An 18,257-nucleotide genomic window follows, 5' to 3' on the forward strand; every position below is an offset into this window, starting at 1 on the left:
TCTCTTTCTCTGGCGTTGTGTAGTGGTGTCACCTTGGAAGAGGCCAGGGAGAGGCAGAATGTGTGTCGTTAATACTGCACCATAGTTTCTTGTGTGTTTTTAAGGTTCTGAGAGCTTGATCAGAGTTGGAGGTAGGCCTAAGCAGACAAAATTACAGGGTGTATTCCACCAAATGGTTGTATTTCTGAGCGAGTTCATTAATATTTTGTGATCCCACGGGGTTTTTACAATAAGACAGGCCATAATCAGGAGGCAAATGTTTCTATAAATCTCAAATTAAGGTCTCCAGTTAAGGGTATTTCTTTCACAAAAGCCCCAAAATTGCGGTCCTATTTTGGATACAGGTGGGCCGTTACATTCAGAAATGAGCGCTTAGTGTTATTGCTATTTTGGGGATATCTTCGTTGAAAGGCGAAAAAAAATAATAATAAAAAATTCGTGGCTAACCCCCCATGAAATTGAAACGAAAAGCGATCTTCTGGCCATAATCTTGGATTTCCAGTGAAAAAAACGGAGGTCAGCCTCTTCACGAAAGTCAACAGGCGGCGCTATTTCGGTCCGATTTTGCACTGTTTTCTATGGGCGCGTATTTGGTGTAGTGCAACCTACAGTGACTGTGCGCAATATTTACTTCCCCGTCGTAGACAAGTATCTGACTCGAGACAGCATATTAATATGGAAAGTGCTCTTTTAGCTACCCCGAAGTTTTGACCCCGTCGTGGCGTATAGCGGGGGGGGGGGGTCCCCCAGGAGATACACAGCCATAAAAATAGCAATTTGACACTAGTGCTTACACTTTCGAAATGGTAGTGTCACTTTTGAGGGCACTGAGGAATTGTTATGAATAAAGTCAGACCAATATTTAAAAAAAATCTTCATCCGTAAGGACCCCCCCCCCAACCTGTATAGGCGAGCCACTGTGACACGGGTTATCTGGGAAAGCAGTTCTGCCGATCCATGGTCCAATTGATGGGGTACAGTGGGTATAGTCAGCACAAGCATAACTCTGATTCATTTACAGATTAAAACTTCCCTATAGTCTATACGCGTTACTTCTTTCATTCTGAATGTTATGATTTTCAAGTTACTCCCCCCCCCCTGTTTCATTCATTCTTTTCAACAAACTCCACCTACCCTCCTCGCTAATGGCACGATGTGGTACAGTGTGGTCCGCACAATAAAATATGTTAGCAACTCATTTGCATCGCTTGGGTACCAGATGTTAAAAGAAGTCAACCTCGGTTGCATGCACAATAGCGAATCTGATTTCTGTGAATAAAATAGGAGCTGGTGATGACTCATTTGGGATCTCTCGAGAACAAGGTTTTCAAAGGTAGCGATGTGCGCGTTGTACCATTTATATTCAGCATATTGTCGAACTGTTCAATTTGTCAATTCGTTGCTCTCATGATCGTCTATGATCGAACTTCGAAGTAGGCTAGAGAGACTTAGTTTTGAGCACATCTGCTTGGATACATACTCCAGAAAACTAAATTATTGACATCATTACAAATAATTTGAGGTGCCTGTTTGATTCGGTCAACGGTGAGAGATGGAATCTTTGACGTCAACGTCGCTAATATTGCGTGGCTGCCTGTTGATGGTCGTTTTGACATGGTTGACAGGTGGTGAGTGATTGAGTGGTGGTGGTGAAGTTAAGATTTAAAGCTTTTCATGGTAGACTGACAAGTAAAATAGACAAATTTGTGGTCGCACCATGGATGTGTCTCTTTTTGGAGCATTTTTTTTTCGCAATAAACCTTTTCGACGTTAGCAATAGCAGTGCATTATGGGTGTGGACATGGTGGATGACAAGCAAGCCATGCATTTTACGCACAACACTGTGGGGGAAGTGAACCAGTCAAAAATCAAGTTACAGTTTTCTGCAAAATATTTTTTTATTTATCTGTTCATCAATTTACAGACATGACAGATGCATGCGTATGATCAGATTATACAAGAAACATTTTCAATTATGTTTTCAAATATTTGTAAGAAAAAATCACCCTTAATTGCCTTTTTTTAAGGGCACCAGTCACTCTGCATGCTTAAAATGAATGTGACTGGTCAAAATGAAATGAATGAGCTGTAAGTCTTAATTTTGATTGGACAATACTAGAACATTAATATTCGTGAATTAGTCAAAGCACGGTCTGTGGCAAAAAGTTGTGTTCTTGGAAGGAATTCTCTGAATTTTGCTTTTCTGCCAAGCTTTTAAACTTTGAAGTTTGTGAACATTTTTGTCCCAAATCAATAATCCAACACTTTGTCAGAAGGGGGTGGCTTGAATTGGAGTATGAAATAAAATGGACACAGATTAACATCTTGCAGATACACTTCTCCCATAGGGTTGTGCATAAAATGCATTGCAGGTATGTCATCCAAACCCACAATGCATTGCGAACGTCGAAAAGGTTTATTTCAGAACCTCACCATGCTCACATGCTCAACGAGATAAGCCTACCCATCCATGCCTACATCCATGCTGCTACTACAAACCTACAGTGAAGTTAGTTCCTCATTCAACAGTCAGTGTTGAACAAGAAGCTGTTTGATATGAAATTGCACGGGTATGTTCACTACTTACAGGGTGAACTTTCTGCTAGGTTGCTTATTATAGAAAACTTGCCTTTTCCTTGTTTGGAAGAAAAAATGTTGCCTTTTTTGCCGTTTTCCCAATTTGTACGAAGTTTGGCCTGACTTGTACAGACTCCTTTGTATGGTTAAGTAATGGTACCCTGTACGAGAGCCTGTCTAGTTTGTGCCCAGACTTCAGCACCTCCGAATCTCGTTCAGATCTGCGAGAGTACCCGTCGATCTAAGTACTCTAGAGAATTACAGCTGTTATGTGTCGCAGCTAATACTCAGTGCCCATGGCTCACTGGTTCCCTGTCCAGTCACACACTGTTTGCGGCAAATCATTGGTAGCGCGGCTCACTGTCTGTGACGTGACACGTGACGAAACAGCTGTCAGTTTTGTGTAAGTGGGGCAAAAGAATGAAAGAAATCCATATGAATCGGGACATGGCCCAGTATACAACGGAGGAGTATTCGTTGGGCCCTGTTCACGGGTCTATCCCTCAGTCAGGGGCAACCCTGGACACAGGGTTTTTTGGGGTCAACAAGCCCTGAAATGTAGGCGAGTTTTTTTATGTTTGCCAGCTGTGCCTGTCAACCAAGCATGATCACATTTTGTTGTTAATAATTCCTGGCTAGGCTCTGGAGGGTTGTTTGTAAGTGTTGTAAAAATGGAATTAGGCCTAAAAGTGACAGATTTCATATTTTCACTTATGTTTTAGATGCTATGTAAAATGTGCTGTACAGTACGTAGTTGTGTCACTTGTGCTCCAGTGTTGGCACACGCTCTGTCCTGCTTGGCACCCAATCCTCGAAATTTCTCAACCAAATTTAAATAGTACTATTCATTTTTTGATGAGATTCATCAAGTTAACTTCGTCTTGTTTTGCACCAGTTTCTCTCGGAGGCAGCTCAGGCTCTTCCTTTTCAGATGAAGTGAAGCACAGGGAGAGACGGGCCACCGAAGATGTTAGGGACTGTCGGATACCAGTGGTAAGAGTGGATACCAACTGCCATGTGGAGATGTTAGGTTGCAGAGTGGAAAGTTCTAGAACTTTGATCAGATTAGGTCCAACGTGTGAATCCATTTGGTGTGGCCATTATAGACCTCTTTATTAGAACGTGTCCTGATCCTGTGCTGTTTGATTAACTTTAATTTCAAATATGGCTTGCATCTGATCTTTCGTCCCCTATTTAGAAACTTCCACCGACTGCAACGGACACCACGGAACGTCTGAGAGACCTCAGGAAGCGAATGAGGCACATTCGATATGACCTGGATGGCTACATTATCCCCTACACGGACCGACACCAGGTATGGAGGTGCAGGGGGTTGGTAAAAATCTGAGTGATCAACTTATTAACCTCATGTTGAAGTTTAAGTCTGTCTGTTAATTTTCTGCTTCGCCCTTTACTGGCAACAGTCGCATCAATCAAACTGATTGATGAAACATTTCTTTGGCCTTTATTTTAGAGTGATTTTGTTGCTGACCATGACAAACGGCTGGAATTTATCACTGGATTCAAAGGATCAGGTAAGGCTTAAATTTTTTTGTTGTCGGCATGCGTGAATTTAGAGCAGAAAAAGCTATTAAGTACATTGGGCCAAAAAAATAAAGCTGTGTTTCCGGTTACCTGACCCAACCTAGAAAATTGACTAATTTCCTAGAAAGTGCACATCATAAATCCGTATTATTGTTGTAAGAATCTTTGATATCCAGCGAAGTGATCAGCGCAGCTGGTACTTAGAATGATTCCTCAGACAAAATACCCAAGGTATGGGGATTCAAATTCATCCATGTTCCCTTTTTGTTAACCACATCAGGTGGTCTGGCCATCGTCACAACTGACGTAACAGGGGAGGACGGAAGAGCTGTTCTCTGGACGGACGGTCGTTACTGGATCCAAATGGAGAGAGAAGTGGACTGTAACTGGGACTTAATGCGTCTCGGTGAGTGAATCAGAGGAGAGTAACATTGGTAGTCACCTTAAGTGCAGGTCTGAACGACAGTTGTCTAAACTAGCTCAGAGGTTTGTTTTTTAAGAAATGACTTGGGAGAGAGTGGTACTGTCACAAAATATTTATCGCTTTCCAAGGCTAGCTACTGGTAAAAGTGAATGATTTACGTAGGTCTGGCATGTGTAGTTGTGAAGGATAATAAACACCACGTGTTAATCTTAACCCTCCAAAATTTTTCAAAATCAGCTTGAGGGTTTGGTACCATTTTGTAAGATTGAAGATGATAGAGCCTTGGCTCTGTGTCTCATGTGAATTAATGCCCCTTAAAAGAACATGGGGTGTGCCATTGTGTTTGTACACAGTAGAGGATTTTGGAGGTTTTCCTTGCCAAAATGATGAGGACATTAAGGTTAGTAAACCAAGTTGAGCCAAAATAAGGTGCAGGTCAGAAAAGTTCATCGGATGAAACCCAGTCATCGACGTTGACAATTGGCTGGCTTTTTGTGTCTGAACAGGGGACGCACGTGACTTGACGCCAGTCGAGTGGGTGATTGAAAATATTGTACCCATCAACCAACAGAGTCAGATTGCCCGAATTGGTTACGACCCAGAGCTGCTATCTATACGTGAGTACTGTACCAAATGAATAAAAAATAAAACAAGCTGAACTTGTAGAAGTTTCAAAACTGTATTATGTTACCTGAAACTAACAGTTTTTCTCAATTTTAACATTGCATTGGGCAGTTAAACAAATGAATAAAAATAAAAATAGAAGTGAACTTTCATTTTTCCTTTTCAATGTAGTGTACTTGCCAAAACATTTTGCTTTTCCTACTTGTGATTTAAAAGTATTCCAAATATCCAAATTTCTACAACAAAAGACAAGTGTATTTGGATTCATGCATATTTGGAATGCTGTTGTATACCATTGACATTTCTATTTGTCATTCATTTTCTATTTATTTCCGGGCATATTGCAAAGACTACACATAAAGAAAACGTTAAAAACCACAGACAAAGAGGCATGCCCGTGGATTTCCCCAAAGCAGAATCAGTCACTAGATGAAGGGATAACCTCACAAGCCTTCTTTGATTTGTTGTTCTTTATGTTTGGTTTGACTGTTCCAATTTTTCGACAGGGGATTTTTACACCTTCAACTACACCTTCCGGGATTATGACTTGAAGCGGATCAAGATGATTCCATTGCCAGATATCCGCATCATCAACAACAACCCACAGTTCCCAGACCCTGACCTGATCAACGATGAAGACGAAGCTGACGAAAGGAACGATTTTATGATTGACTACATTTGGGCGGACAGCCTGCAGGTGGACTATGGGTTGCGTCCGCTGGAGCCGTACGATACCAACCTCTATGCTGGTGAGATTTCAAGATTTCAAAAGCCTACATCGGTCGGTTCAAAGGGATTTAAGAACCCTGCTGGTCTTTCCCACAGTACCTCTCATGTTGCCGAGTCTGGGCTCCACCTCCAACTTCGCTTTGGCAACAGCATTTGAAAGCCTCACTTGCGGATACCTTGGCTCAATATCGGCCCATTATCTGTTACAGAAATGTCAAATCATTATACGAAAAATGATTTTTCAAGTGAAATGTTTTAAAATATGAAATGTGTCTAAGTGGTTCTGAGCCTGAGACAGATGTGAGGCATGGGAAATGGGACATTAACATCTTGAACATTTTTTTGGTTGATAAGTTTTACTCTGTTGTGGCTTCAAATGTAGTCTAGGTAAGGACTTCAGTAGTTCATAGATTTGTATATCAGTCGTCCACACAAGATGTGGTAAATTGTGCATTGATGTTAATGATGCACCTCTGATTTTGGTGGAAATCTTTGGGGTTTTCTTTTCGTTTCAGGAGAGGCATGGGAGGACAAGATTTACCGCAAAGACGGCAAGAAGAACCTTAGAGACATGATGAAAGACCAGAAAATTGATGCTGTTATCATCACCCAACTGGACGAAGTCGCATGTAAGCCACACATTCACTAGTATTTCAAATAATCCCTAGCAAAGCTGTGAGTGTGGTCAAAGATCTTGCTCAAGCTCACAAAGTGATATTGATCTGCATTTGAATAAACATTAATAACAAACAGCAAGCTTAATATTTCTGTAAGCAAGCAAGTACTAATTTGATGCTGTTGTTGGTGGATCTGTAGACTTAATTCACGGGGCCGGCCATATTGAATTTGAAAGCGAGGTTAACTCTTCATTTTTGAATGTTGAGAGTACAAATGAAGCAATCAAATGAAATGTCATGACCAATTTGCACCTGTCTGTACTCCAATTAATAATTTCAAATTCATAATTGAACACACAGAATTGTAGCTTGCCAGATTCCGAAAATTATTGGAAGGGAGGCTTGGAAAGCACGGAAGTATAAAACAATCTGGTACCATCCTAATCGACAGTTTACAAAATGTAAAACAGATTTGGGGAACAAGATCAAAATGTCCTCCATTCGAATGAGGTGAATCTGTTCTCTGTTTTTTACTAATTTATTATGAATTTTTTGTTTCAATCCTAGGGTTGTTCAACTTGAGAGGAAACGATATCCAGTTCAACCCACTGTTCATGTCATTTGCAATCATCACCGAAAAACAAATCAAGTGAGTTCATACAAGCTTATAATTCTCTTTTCATTTGTCACAAATTTTAGAAATAGGTCATTCTGTAAATTTGGGGTCCAATTTTTTGTGTCCCTGTTACATCTAACGTGTGATTTTCTAAGTTCAAAACACTGTGTCTACTTTCCAAGAGTAATGAATTAATGCACATTACTTGAAATCAATTTCAGTGATATTTCCATGTCAAATTGTACTAGTCAGGTGTAACAGGGAAGCAAAGCAAAAATGTCACACTTTTGGACCCTGAATTTATAGAATGACCCAAATAGTAATAAAAAACAACATGAAATAGACACCAAATTTTGCTGTGTACGAAGTCAGTAAATGGATACTTTACGGGTCTTTTTTGTGCATGCTTTGCAGACTGTATTTGCATGATGCTACGCGGCGTCTGACCAGCCTCATCAAAGAACATCTTAAGATTGGAACGGCCTATGGGTGCCCAGAGATAGGTACACTGCAGGGGTCAGAGGGGCGTGGAGTTTTGGAGATGGATACTTTGCTAGGATGGATGTTTTTCTTGATTTATTGCTATTGACCAGATCACGCAGGCGCTCCTACCCTGCTCCTCAACTGTCCTAAAGGAACGTAAAAAATTGCGCTCCACAAGAAATCTAAGCGCACTTTACAAATAACGACGACATGACAAAAACAGTGGAAAACATCGCCAAAAAGGACTGTGGAGTTCATCGCTAACTGAAAGATTTCACATTTATCCCACTGCGTAGGCCTATAATTATTGTATGAATATGATCATCGCGAGCGTGGCCTGCTTTCCGACCGGCCAGCCGGCATGCACATGTACAATGTACATCAGTATGTCCCGGGCAGTTTTGCTGTATGTAATACATTCTGTTACATGTTTTTATTGGTCAGTAAAAAGTTTCAGTGACAAGTGAGCCAATCAGTATCGTTCTTCTTTACCAGGCGCTTAAGTAGAAAGCAGTGTGCCGTGAGCTTTTGGTCGTCATGAAAACATAGTACTAACTATCATTTGACCTCGTTTTGCACTTCTGTTTATAGGTTTATTTTAAGGAGACTGATTTGTTCTCCTGAGAGATTAGAGGAGAGCGATTTATAGCTGTCTCGGATTTTCTCAAAATGAAGGACCGTATTGACTCAATAACTTTTCAATGTCGCCATGAATTGAGAAACTCATAGCAAGTGTCTGAATGGAAAAAACGTGTTTCAGCTTCCCTTGAGAAGGGCTTGGAGTAAGTTGCTAAAACTTCGTAACTTGCTGTTTTAATAGCACAACCGTTTATGACGCAGAACCCTTTTGAAGGAAGATTTTCCTGTACAAGCGTACTTTTCTCTTCGTCGGTGTCCTTTCTACAGAAACGGAGTTACCGCTGTGCATCAAGGTGTACGACTACAGGAACTTCATGACAGATTTGCAGAACACCAACAGCCAAGGCTCCATCAAGAAAATCTGGGTTGGAAACGACACCAGCATTGGCTACCTGTATGAAATCGACGAGGTGGGTTTTGAGAAAGAGAAACCAGGGACTGGTCCATCAAAGTCAGGGGCTGACTTCATCAGGCTTCGATCTTTACAGTGGCCACCATCGGCCACTGCCGCGATGCCCCAGTGAATTGCCGTGATGCCCTTTAAAAATAGCGCGTACCTTTCAGCCACTTGGCCAACGTGTCCCTCTTCAGTGATCAGTAGGCCTACGTGTATTTAAAGTTGTATTCAACTTTCAAGTTACTGTTCAGCGCTAGCATTTCTGTCAACAGCCGGCCAGCCACAACGAGTACTATATTTTTTCACGGACTGGTTTTGCATCGCCCTGTAGACAACATGGTATGGCAACCATATCAATGTAGTTGACTTGTGTGACTCTAAAAACGTGGCACCAGACCACTTTTATACATAGACTGGTTACAAGTTGCGGCACAGAATTACACATTCTGCACCAATTGGATTCTGTACATTGCACTATTTTGGGGGAATTGTGGATCGGAGTACGACCCAGTCTATTTTTTTCCTCGCTATTTTACTGGTATTCATGCGGGCGCTGGGCATGACAGTGGGCTTCTATTGGATAAATGTTTGTGACCCAGAAACCGACTTTGTTTGAAATGCATTGTTTGTGAGTAATTACATGTAACTAATTTTTGAAATACAGTGTTGCCTTTATGGCATCATGAAAAGTAATAAAACACAACACCACATGGGAAATTAAAAGTTAGTACAGTATTATTAGTTTTTATATTTACAATTCAAGCAGACTGCTCAGCATGTGAACAGAAACAATGAAAATTGCAGGTTGAAAATTTAACATCGTGTTGAAATCGAAGGAAAGTCTGTCGAAGTCACCAACAAGCATGATACGTAAAAGTTTCAACTTGGCCTTGGTGCCCATTCAGTTGGCCTTGATGCCCTTTGGTTTTTGGGAGCATTCAAGGCCAAGTAGCCTTGACCCTCAGAAGCTTAAGGTTGAGGCCTGCTTCATGAACCAGCTAGTCATAGAAATAACGCTAACCACGTTGTATATCTGCTTAGTAAAGAAATGCTCAATAGTTAAACCATCATTCTGGGATGTATTCTGTTCTTGACTGGTTCATAAGGATAAATGTTGTATACCATTGTTGGTCAACATGTTCTTAAAAGTTGGCGGCTTTGGATATAAAATTTGCTTTTCGCTTTGGGTATTGATGTGTTGAATGTGCTGATTGGCTACTGATTCCAAGATATTCAAGTTAACATTTTTACCTACTCTGAATATGGCGTACTTAGCAGATTTGAATCACAATCACAACTTAGGTCTTTCCTATGCGTTTACAAATGTAGATACTGACAAATTAAAGTATTAAGCATTTTTCCAGTATCAGTGGCCCAGAATTAGTAAAGTGTGACTCCATTTATTTGTGAAGCATTTTGGCTGTAGACTGGTGTAATGCCCAGATTGCCCTCATGTGCCTCACATGCTTGAGTCAGAGAGCGCCCTCAACGATTCCTACGCTGAGTGTATATCACTGTTCTTTACTTTGACACAGGAAAAGCGTGTTGTGTCACCCTCTATCATCCAACATCTGAAAGCGATCAAGAACGACAAAGAGATAGAAGGAATGATCCAGGCAAACGTAAGTCTGTCGTTTCACATCAGGTGGTGAGAATAGTCAATTTGAATTGCACACTTGACCATGTACTTCAGACCCACTCGCACTGTTCCTGTCACGTTTAGCCTGTGATTTGATGTGGGAAATCTGTTAATGCTGAGGGAAAAAAATTATCCTTGGAGTAACCTTTCCAGAGCTTTAAAATCAATGCGACTCTCACGTAAGAGGATTTCAGTGAACATAGAAAGTGAAAATAAAAAGTAAAAAAAAAGTTTGAAATGATTTGGGTTCAAAGGGAAATATAGTTCTTGCTTTTGAAATGTCATTCTTTCAAAATCTGTTTCGATCTCGCGTTGTGGTTTGGTTGTGTCTATTGATAGAGTAGGTTTACTCTTACATGAGAGGGTCGGTGTTGGAATTGTTAACATTTGTAATGTGCAACATGTGCTTGCCTCTTACCACAGCTTCGTGACTCTGCCGCAGTTTGTGAGCTAGCGGCATGGATTGAAGAGAGACTGCGATCAAACAACGTAAGTTCTGTTATTTTCCCCCCTCACACCTGTCCCGGCCGTCAGTTTTTCAGACACCCCCTCCTGGAAGATTAGTTGAGCACGTTTGAAGATTAGTCAAAGCTTGGTTTAAAATTGGTCCTCAGCACGTGTTGGATAGGTTATGTTTGAGCTGTCTGGTACACCAGGCACAGAGCTGTTTATGGAGAGAATTGTGACATGAGTGCCTCAATTGCTGGAACCAAAATGGTGGATTATGCGTCGGTGCACATGGACAATCAGCATGCAGTAGCTGCATGTTGTACTGCACGCATAATGAAACAGCCATTTTGGATCCAACGTCTGAAATTGGTGCTACTCGTAAGAATTTTCTGTGTTTGCCCTCACCAAATGCAGAACCCAAACACTGGCCAGATTGACCGGCTGAGCGAGAAATTGGTTGCAGAGCAGTCGATTGAATTCCGCAAGTAAGTGTTCCAAGTGGTCCAAGTGGTCACATTTGTCCAGTGGTTGCAGTGACCTCTGTATTGCCTCTGGATGTATTTTGAATTCCAACTTGATGTTGGCAATGCAATGCCATGTCAGTAATGGTAACATTGGGCATTTAGCCACATCAGTATGTTATGGCTGCGGCTGAAAGTTAACATGTACACCAGTATAAGCCATTGACTAACAGTCGAAGCCACTTCCCAAAGATGTGTGCATTACATCTCGCCACAGCCATCTGAATTGGACAAAGCCTGACTTGATACGTTGCTGTGGCTTTCTGTATGTTTTTCTAGACGACAGGTTGGCTATGTCATGCCCAGTTACTATCCCATCGTTGGCTTTGGGTATAACGGAGCAGTGGTCGAATACAAGTGAGTATATTCCAGGACATCTCCTTAGGAAGGTCTCATTCCCTGCCTAGCCTGGGCCTAGAATTAAACCCTGAACCACAGCTTTTCCAGCGAATGACTTTGGATAGTATGACACTTTCAGGCAATCAAGACTATTCCTGTGGATAAACTAATCCTTGTGTGTTTCATGAGAAGGTAAATGTCTGTTTGCTTGTCCACGGTGATTGGTTCCAAATCATGGCACATTCAGAGAAATCACCACTTTACCAGGCATTCATCAAATTTCTCCCAACTTCAGTGGTGCAATTTTTAGAAGATGAACACAGTGCCTTCCCATGTTTAGCATTACCATGAAAAGATTGGTACATCACAACCGTTGCTTTGGTTAAAGTGTTGATGAGTAATATTTGTTTTAACCCTCCTTTTGCTGTAACCGTCAAAAACAGTCCAAAATTCCTTCCACTGGATTTCCCCCAGTACACAGACACATATGGGAAATTTGACTGGTTTTGACTGATAGGACAACTGTGTCAAGAATGTGTCTTTGCATAGGAGCGTTAACGTATAATTTCATGTGGTTGAGGCATCCTTTTTTACCAATTGTTGTCTCAATTTCTTGACAGTGTCTCAGACGTCTCTAACCAAGCCATTACCTACCAGTATCCATTGGTCATCGACTCTGGAGCTCAGTACTAGTAAGTTGCTTTTTTCCCTTTGCAGGTTAGTTTCTCACTTGTAGGGCAGCCATGTTGAGGGGCATGCCTCTCAAAAGTTCAAGGGCTTGTACTCATTTGGTTGAAGACTGGTTGCGCCCTTTGACCTTTGACCTAATGAGTAAGCCATAGAGCAGACATATTTGTTTTCTGTACTTTAGCTTATCAATGTAACTTAAACATCTTTTTTATTCTTATTTAGTGATGGCACAACACGGATTGCCAGAACATTCCATTTTGGAACGCCAACTCAGTTTATGAAGGTAGGCTTAGCAGCTTACCGCCTAACTTTTTTTCTCTCATGGAAGCACCGAGGAAATTCTTCAAGAGTTTTCCAGTTTTCCAGAGGTCACATTTTTCTTCCTGACAATCGTTACAAAAGAAGCCACCTTCTCAAAAGAGATTCATGGACAAACATCCGACAGTTTTCAAGGTTTAACTTTATTTGAAGATATGAAAATCAGTTTTTTCTGAAACGTTTTGTAACATTTTGCCCAGTATTTTAAAAAAGACAATCTATTATTCCAGAATGTAAACCTTCACTTGTAATGTGGAATTCTTTATTTTGTTATTGGCCCATGGAATCAAGCTGTCTTGATTTAGTTGGTTAACTTGCGTTTGTCTTGTTTTAGGATGCATATACAAGAATCCTGATGGGCCACATCGATCTTGCTACAACGATCATTCGCACCGATGTGTATGGTAAGTGTCTTCTCATGTGTATAGTCTTCCGCTTGGATATGTTGAACTTTTCTCAAAACTTCAGCTTCATCTCCGGCCACAGAATTGATTGCACATGTTTGATGATTACTTACTGCTCGGTAATATGACTTCATGGTCGATGCAGGCCGTGACCTTGACGCCATTGCACGTGCCCGTCTTTGGGAAATCGGTCTGGACTATGAACATGAGACTGGTAGTGGTGTCGGGCATTACCTCAGCATCCATGAGGGACCAATCAGCTTCCGGCATGGCTACATCATGGAGGATCAACCATTCTTTCCAGGAATGTTCGTCTCCAATGGTCAGTTTTGAACAACACTGATCACTAATTTATCCTGTTTCTAAAAACTAACCTCATGCTTGCCTGCTTGGACAGCAAGTGCCATGTGTATGGTTTTTAGCTTGTTAACACACCCTGACCTTTACAGTGTCCTTTGCATAACTTTGAATGTATATACATGTGCATGCATTCTGAAATTGTTAGCTTTGAACAGTAGGGATCATGGGATCCGTGGTTGGGTGAGAGTTGGTGATTGGAAGGCCATGAACAAATTCTATTGGAGCCCTTCGCAAAGAAGGCCCAAACAATCCCAAATCCTTCGATTTCAATATGATTTTACATACACCCTTGGGGTTAGGGTTAAAGAAATATAGGAGGGCCTTGATTGAAGGTGCTTTACACCTGATTGCAAGTTGACACACTCTTTGTGTTTAACATATACATTCTGCTTTATAGACGTTTTTCACCCATGTGACTGGATTGCACTAAAAACAACACCACCACGTGTAGATCACCTTGACCACAGTGATTGCATATATTCATATGGGCAGCTTCAACCACGTACAAGTGCACGAGCAAATGCTGCATGTTTGACGAGTTTATCGTGAATAAGTAGATTACCATCACAACACTATCCACTCATTACCATCACAACACTATCCACTCATTACCATCACAACACTATCCACTCATTACCATCACAACACTATCCACTCATTACCATCGCAATACGTAGCAGTCCGGCACGATGATGACATCATGGGAAAAAGTTCTATTCTGTGCTGTCCCTGTCAAGTTAAATTTGGCTAATTGTTATAAATGCACATCATATACTGCATGTACTTCTCGAAGCTATGGAGTTCTTGAACATATTGAGCTATTGAACAGCATTTGTTTTGATTGTTGGATGGAAGTAACATTGCCTGAGTGTGCCTTATCCTGCAGCCTTATCTGCAATGTGCATGATTACCAGTATCATGACTGGCATTTCATTTTCTCTCCCTTTCTCACATTTTTTTCTTTCTACCCAGGACCTGGTTATTACCATGTTGACGACACAGACCTGCGGGATCAGTTTGGTCTGCGAATACAGAACGTTATGCATGTCAAGCAGATCAGACTGGAAGTAAGTGGACAGGACACAGAACACGTCCACTGGGTCTCTGATGGTTGGGCGATGGACATTAACTGGTGCACATCGCACTTAGCTTCTGATGCATATCACATGTCACTTAAGTCGGAAGTGCGCGTACATTGGTTGAAGTGGAACCGAAAGAGGTCTGTCTGCCTTGAGCAGAGAGAGTCATGTTGGTCAGGAGTGCTCATTTGGTTGGAAGTGATGCAACCGTAATGCATGTTTTTCAGAGTAATTTGTGAACCAGTGATGTGCAGTTCCCACCAAAGGAGCCTTCGTTGCTGGGAAAATGGCATTCTCTCTTGGTTCCGCTCGGGCCAGATAGCCCTCAAATTCAAGCAGCTCCTCCCAAAATCCCACCTTCTGACTGACTACCTGACCACTTGCCTGTCTACCCAACCACCTTACACACTCAGTGAGGACTTCTTGCCAGAAACTTGGGGACATCTTCAAATGTTGACAATGTCTTTATGTATAGAGATAGTTTACGACCACAAATCTTTGATAAAAAGATCTCATCTCTCAAGTTTACGTTTACCAATAAAGGGGAGCTGGTGTACGGGTCATTTAATCATCAAATTGGTTTCTTTTCCTGTACAGAATCGCTTTGAGGACTACACCTTCATGAACTTCGAAATGGTGAGCTTGGTGCCCTTTGAACCCCGTTTGATCTACTACAATAAGCTGAGTCCACGCCAGGTAAGTCCAAAAACCAGTTCGCTGTTTGTCGAGCAAGAAAAGAAAAACACTTCATTGCAAGTCTCCACAAATTTGCTGTCACTACATTGCCACTAGATTCCATAATCAACAAATGTGCAAAGCATTATGGGGAAAAGTTGGCACCTGGTAATTCAGTGATGGTGCATTGCTCTGAATTGTCATGCCTACTGCAGTGAGTATGAAGCGTTTTAAAAAGTATTGCTTGATTTCATATTGAGCATTTCAAACAAGCTTTTTCTGAAATCTTCAAATCGGTCCTTTCTTACCAAAATGCACCAATGTAGACTCACTTTACATGTGGATATTGTCACATTGAGGAGATGTAAAGTTGTAAATGTTGAGGTTTACCCTTTGTATTAAAGTGTAATTTTTGGTAAATGTTGACGATTGAATGTCAGTTTCCTTTGAAAATGTTGCACAGATTGACTGGTTGAACAGCTACAACTTGCAAGTCCGCACTTTGGTTGAGCCATTGCTGACCACTCAGTCAGCTAGGAAGTGGCTGGAGTCAAAGACCAGGAAAATCACCTATGATTACACGGTGACCGGGGGTGCCACATGTGTTGCTGGGACAAGTACCATCTTGATTTTCTCATCTCTCATAAGTTATCTGTTGCAAAAGTAAAGCCTTTTTATGATTTTTCCCCCATGGATTATCACCATGGCAATGTATTTTTCATTACCGCGGTGATGGGTTGCCAATGTATATTTAGTTCCTCTGAGATCTGTGTGGCTTTGCTATAGTTTTGCTTCTAGTTTTTCATGACAATTTCCAGCAATTCTAATTTGTTTGATTTTAACTGTGAAATATCTTGACGTGAACAAATCAGATGTACTCCAAGTTTCTGTAATGTAATTTTTTATCAAAACAGGGATTACTATTGATTACGGGCCCTTTTTTACAGTTCTATTTTAAGGAGATGAATTATCTGTATATTTGGAGAAATAAGATTTTTAATCAGTATGTGTAGTGTGCCAGATGAAAAAATACCAATCTAATGATCTGTTTGGAGGCATTTATAGATCCAATTTTTATAAGGTGTGGTACTTTTGTACATAACTTGATACGTGCAGATCGAAAAGCCATAAGTTGATTCATTTTCAGTGTTCAAATTTCTTTGTATTCTGTCATTACAATGACTAATTTCTTGTGCCTGAAATTGTTGCTCCAATGAAGTCATACTATTTATGAAATTGTAATTCACCTGTAAGTCTGAGAAGAAAACTGAAACGAAACAAGACTGATTATATTTTTACAAGAAATTTCTAATTGCATTTTAAAAACTGTGATAATATTTACTTGTCAAGACAAAATTCAAATTTGGCTTTTAGAAATATTTATGGAGGATTTAAAAATCAGTTGTGATTACGTATTCATTCAAAGAATAGTCTTGACAAGACTGCTGGAAATTGTTAATCAAAACCAAAATGGATTTAACATAGGTAAGTTTCAGTAAAAATCATTCATTATTATGCCAAAGAGGAAGTAAAATCTAGGTAGATGCTGTTTTTTGCATGTTCTTCTGGCAGAAATTCCAAAGTCTGCTGTTTAAATTTGCATTACTTTCCAAGTTCATGGTGTTTGGTGTATTTTTGAAGTTTTTCTTGTTTTGAAAGTAGACAGTGAGTGTTTCAAGTGCCAATGACGGTGATTTTAAGTAATCTTTGTAACCTTTTAATTTTGCGAAGTCTGAATACCAGAATGATATGATTCAAAAGGAAATTTGGTTATTGATAGATTTACTGCTGTACTTTTTATACATGTACTTCAGGAATTAAATTATAATCTTGTGTATATTAGTCCAGCATTTTGTACTGATTTTAAATTCCACATAATGTATTCAGTTGTAATAGTGCTTAGTTTCTCTACTTATATTTCTGATTGCTGCTACTGATTATGTAATTATACGCAGGGTAATTAAAGAAATAATGAGCCTAATTTCATGTTAACTGTACTATTTTAAAAAAAATAGAAAGTAACTGGTTTTCTGAAATCATGGAAATTCTTACCAAGATTTTGTGAAATATTTTTTTTGGATTACCATACCTGTCAATAGGAAATGGCTACATCCTCCATCCATTGGCTTCCACGGGCGTCAGCTGTAGCCATATCACTCAGATTTCCTTACTTCCATTTATCTGGTGATATGTGGACACACAACAAAAAACCACTCCGAATGGGAAACAAAGAATTTTATAAGTTTTCTTACCAAGGATCTGTAGGCCTACTTGCACAGAGTGCATTTTAAAAAATTCCAGGATTTTTGTTTTTCCCCCTTAGCCATGTTGAAACCTTGCCCGGTTATGGCCGTTTTGGATAAAAAATAAATCGATTCAATAATTGTTTTCTTTCACTGTGTATTGTTATTTCTTGACTTACTTCCTTCAAATGTTTACAAAGATTTACAAGGAGAGTCCGATTCCATTTGTAGAGGCATTGTACTCCTTTTTATTTCAGAATTTGATATGGCAGTGTTGTATCCATTTCTTGTCGGGGGAAATTGCCCTGTTCTCCTTTCCTTGGTAAAATAATTTAAGACCCTCTTCCGAAGTTTAACTGACTTGAACTAAAAAAGTAATAATTTTACTTTACCGAGACTTTTAGCTTTAATAAATCGTTATTTAATCTGTTCATTGTGTATGTATTGCTGCATAGCAAGCACTTTAATTTGGACGGAGAACAATGTTATCGAAAAGCCATAACGACTTTAATATCCGGCACCAGCCTGTTACATTCACTTCTGACCAATAGCATTTTTGCTAGCATGCGTGACCTGCAAAGCCGCTCTCATTTTAATATCACTCCTCAAAGAAAATAGTGCACACTTTTTGTTGAGACTATTCGCACGCTTAATTTGTTTATAAAAATATAACGAGTGATAAAAGAAGCAAAACATATTTGCTGTAAGTATTTAAATATTTTTTGTTAATTCGAGAGTTTTGACAGTGTAACGAAGTCGGACGACAAATTTGGCGCGGACGAACGCAATGGCGAGTTTTGTCTTCAAGAAATCAAGTGGACGTCTGCTTCCAAGGGGCATTCATTTACGCGCGAGACTTTGAAATTATCAGTGTGCATACAGTGGTGC

At 40.2% G+C, this 18,257-nt stretch overlaps 1 protein-coding gene across 1 annotated transcript; it reads left to right on the forward strand.

Annotated features, from left to right (window-relative positions):
* The first annotated feature begins 1,348 nt into the window (after nucleotides 1–1,348).
* Nucleotides 1,349–17,510, forward strand: LOC110978887 (xaa-Pro aminopeptidase 1-like). Its single transcript, XM_022234211.2, has 22 exons — nucleotides 1,349–1,628; nucleotides 3,473–3,570; nucleotides 3,776–3,892; nucleotides 4,052–4,112; nucleotides 4,403–4,528; nucleotides 5,053–5,163; nucleotides 5,677–5,919; nucleotides 6,415–6,528; nucleotides 7,084–7,165; nucleotides 7,547–7,635; nucleotides 8,522–8,664; nucleotides 10,187–10,273; nucleotides 10,714–10,779; nucleotides 11,155–11,225; nucleotides 11,541–11,618; nucleotides 12,221–12,292; nucleotides 12,513–12,573; nucleotides 12,943–13,012; nucleotides 13,158–13,334; nucleotides 14,345–14,439; nucleotides 15,049–15,147; nucleotides 15,590–17,510. Exons 1-22 carry the CDS (start codon nucleotides 1,553–1,555, stop codon nucleotides 15,791–15,793), a joined length of 2,340 nt encoding a protein of 779 aa, XP_022089903.2. The 5' UTR covers nucleotides 1,349–1,552; the 3' UTR covers nucleotides 15,794–17,510.
* Nucleotides 17,511–18,257: the final 747 nt, after the last annotated feature.

Source organism: Acanthaster planci, linkage group LG15 (genome assembly GCF_054643075.1).
Source record: "Acanthaster planci isolate LZ-2023a linkage group LG15, COTS_SCS, whole genome shotgun sequence".
Classification (NCBI taxonomy): domain Eukaryota; kingdom Metazoa; phylum Echinodermata; class Asteroidea; order Valvatida; family Acanthasteridae; genus Acanthaster; species Acanthaster planci.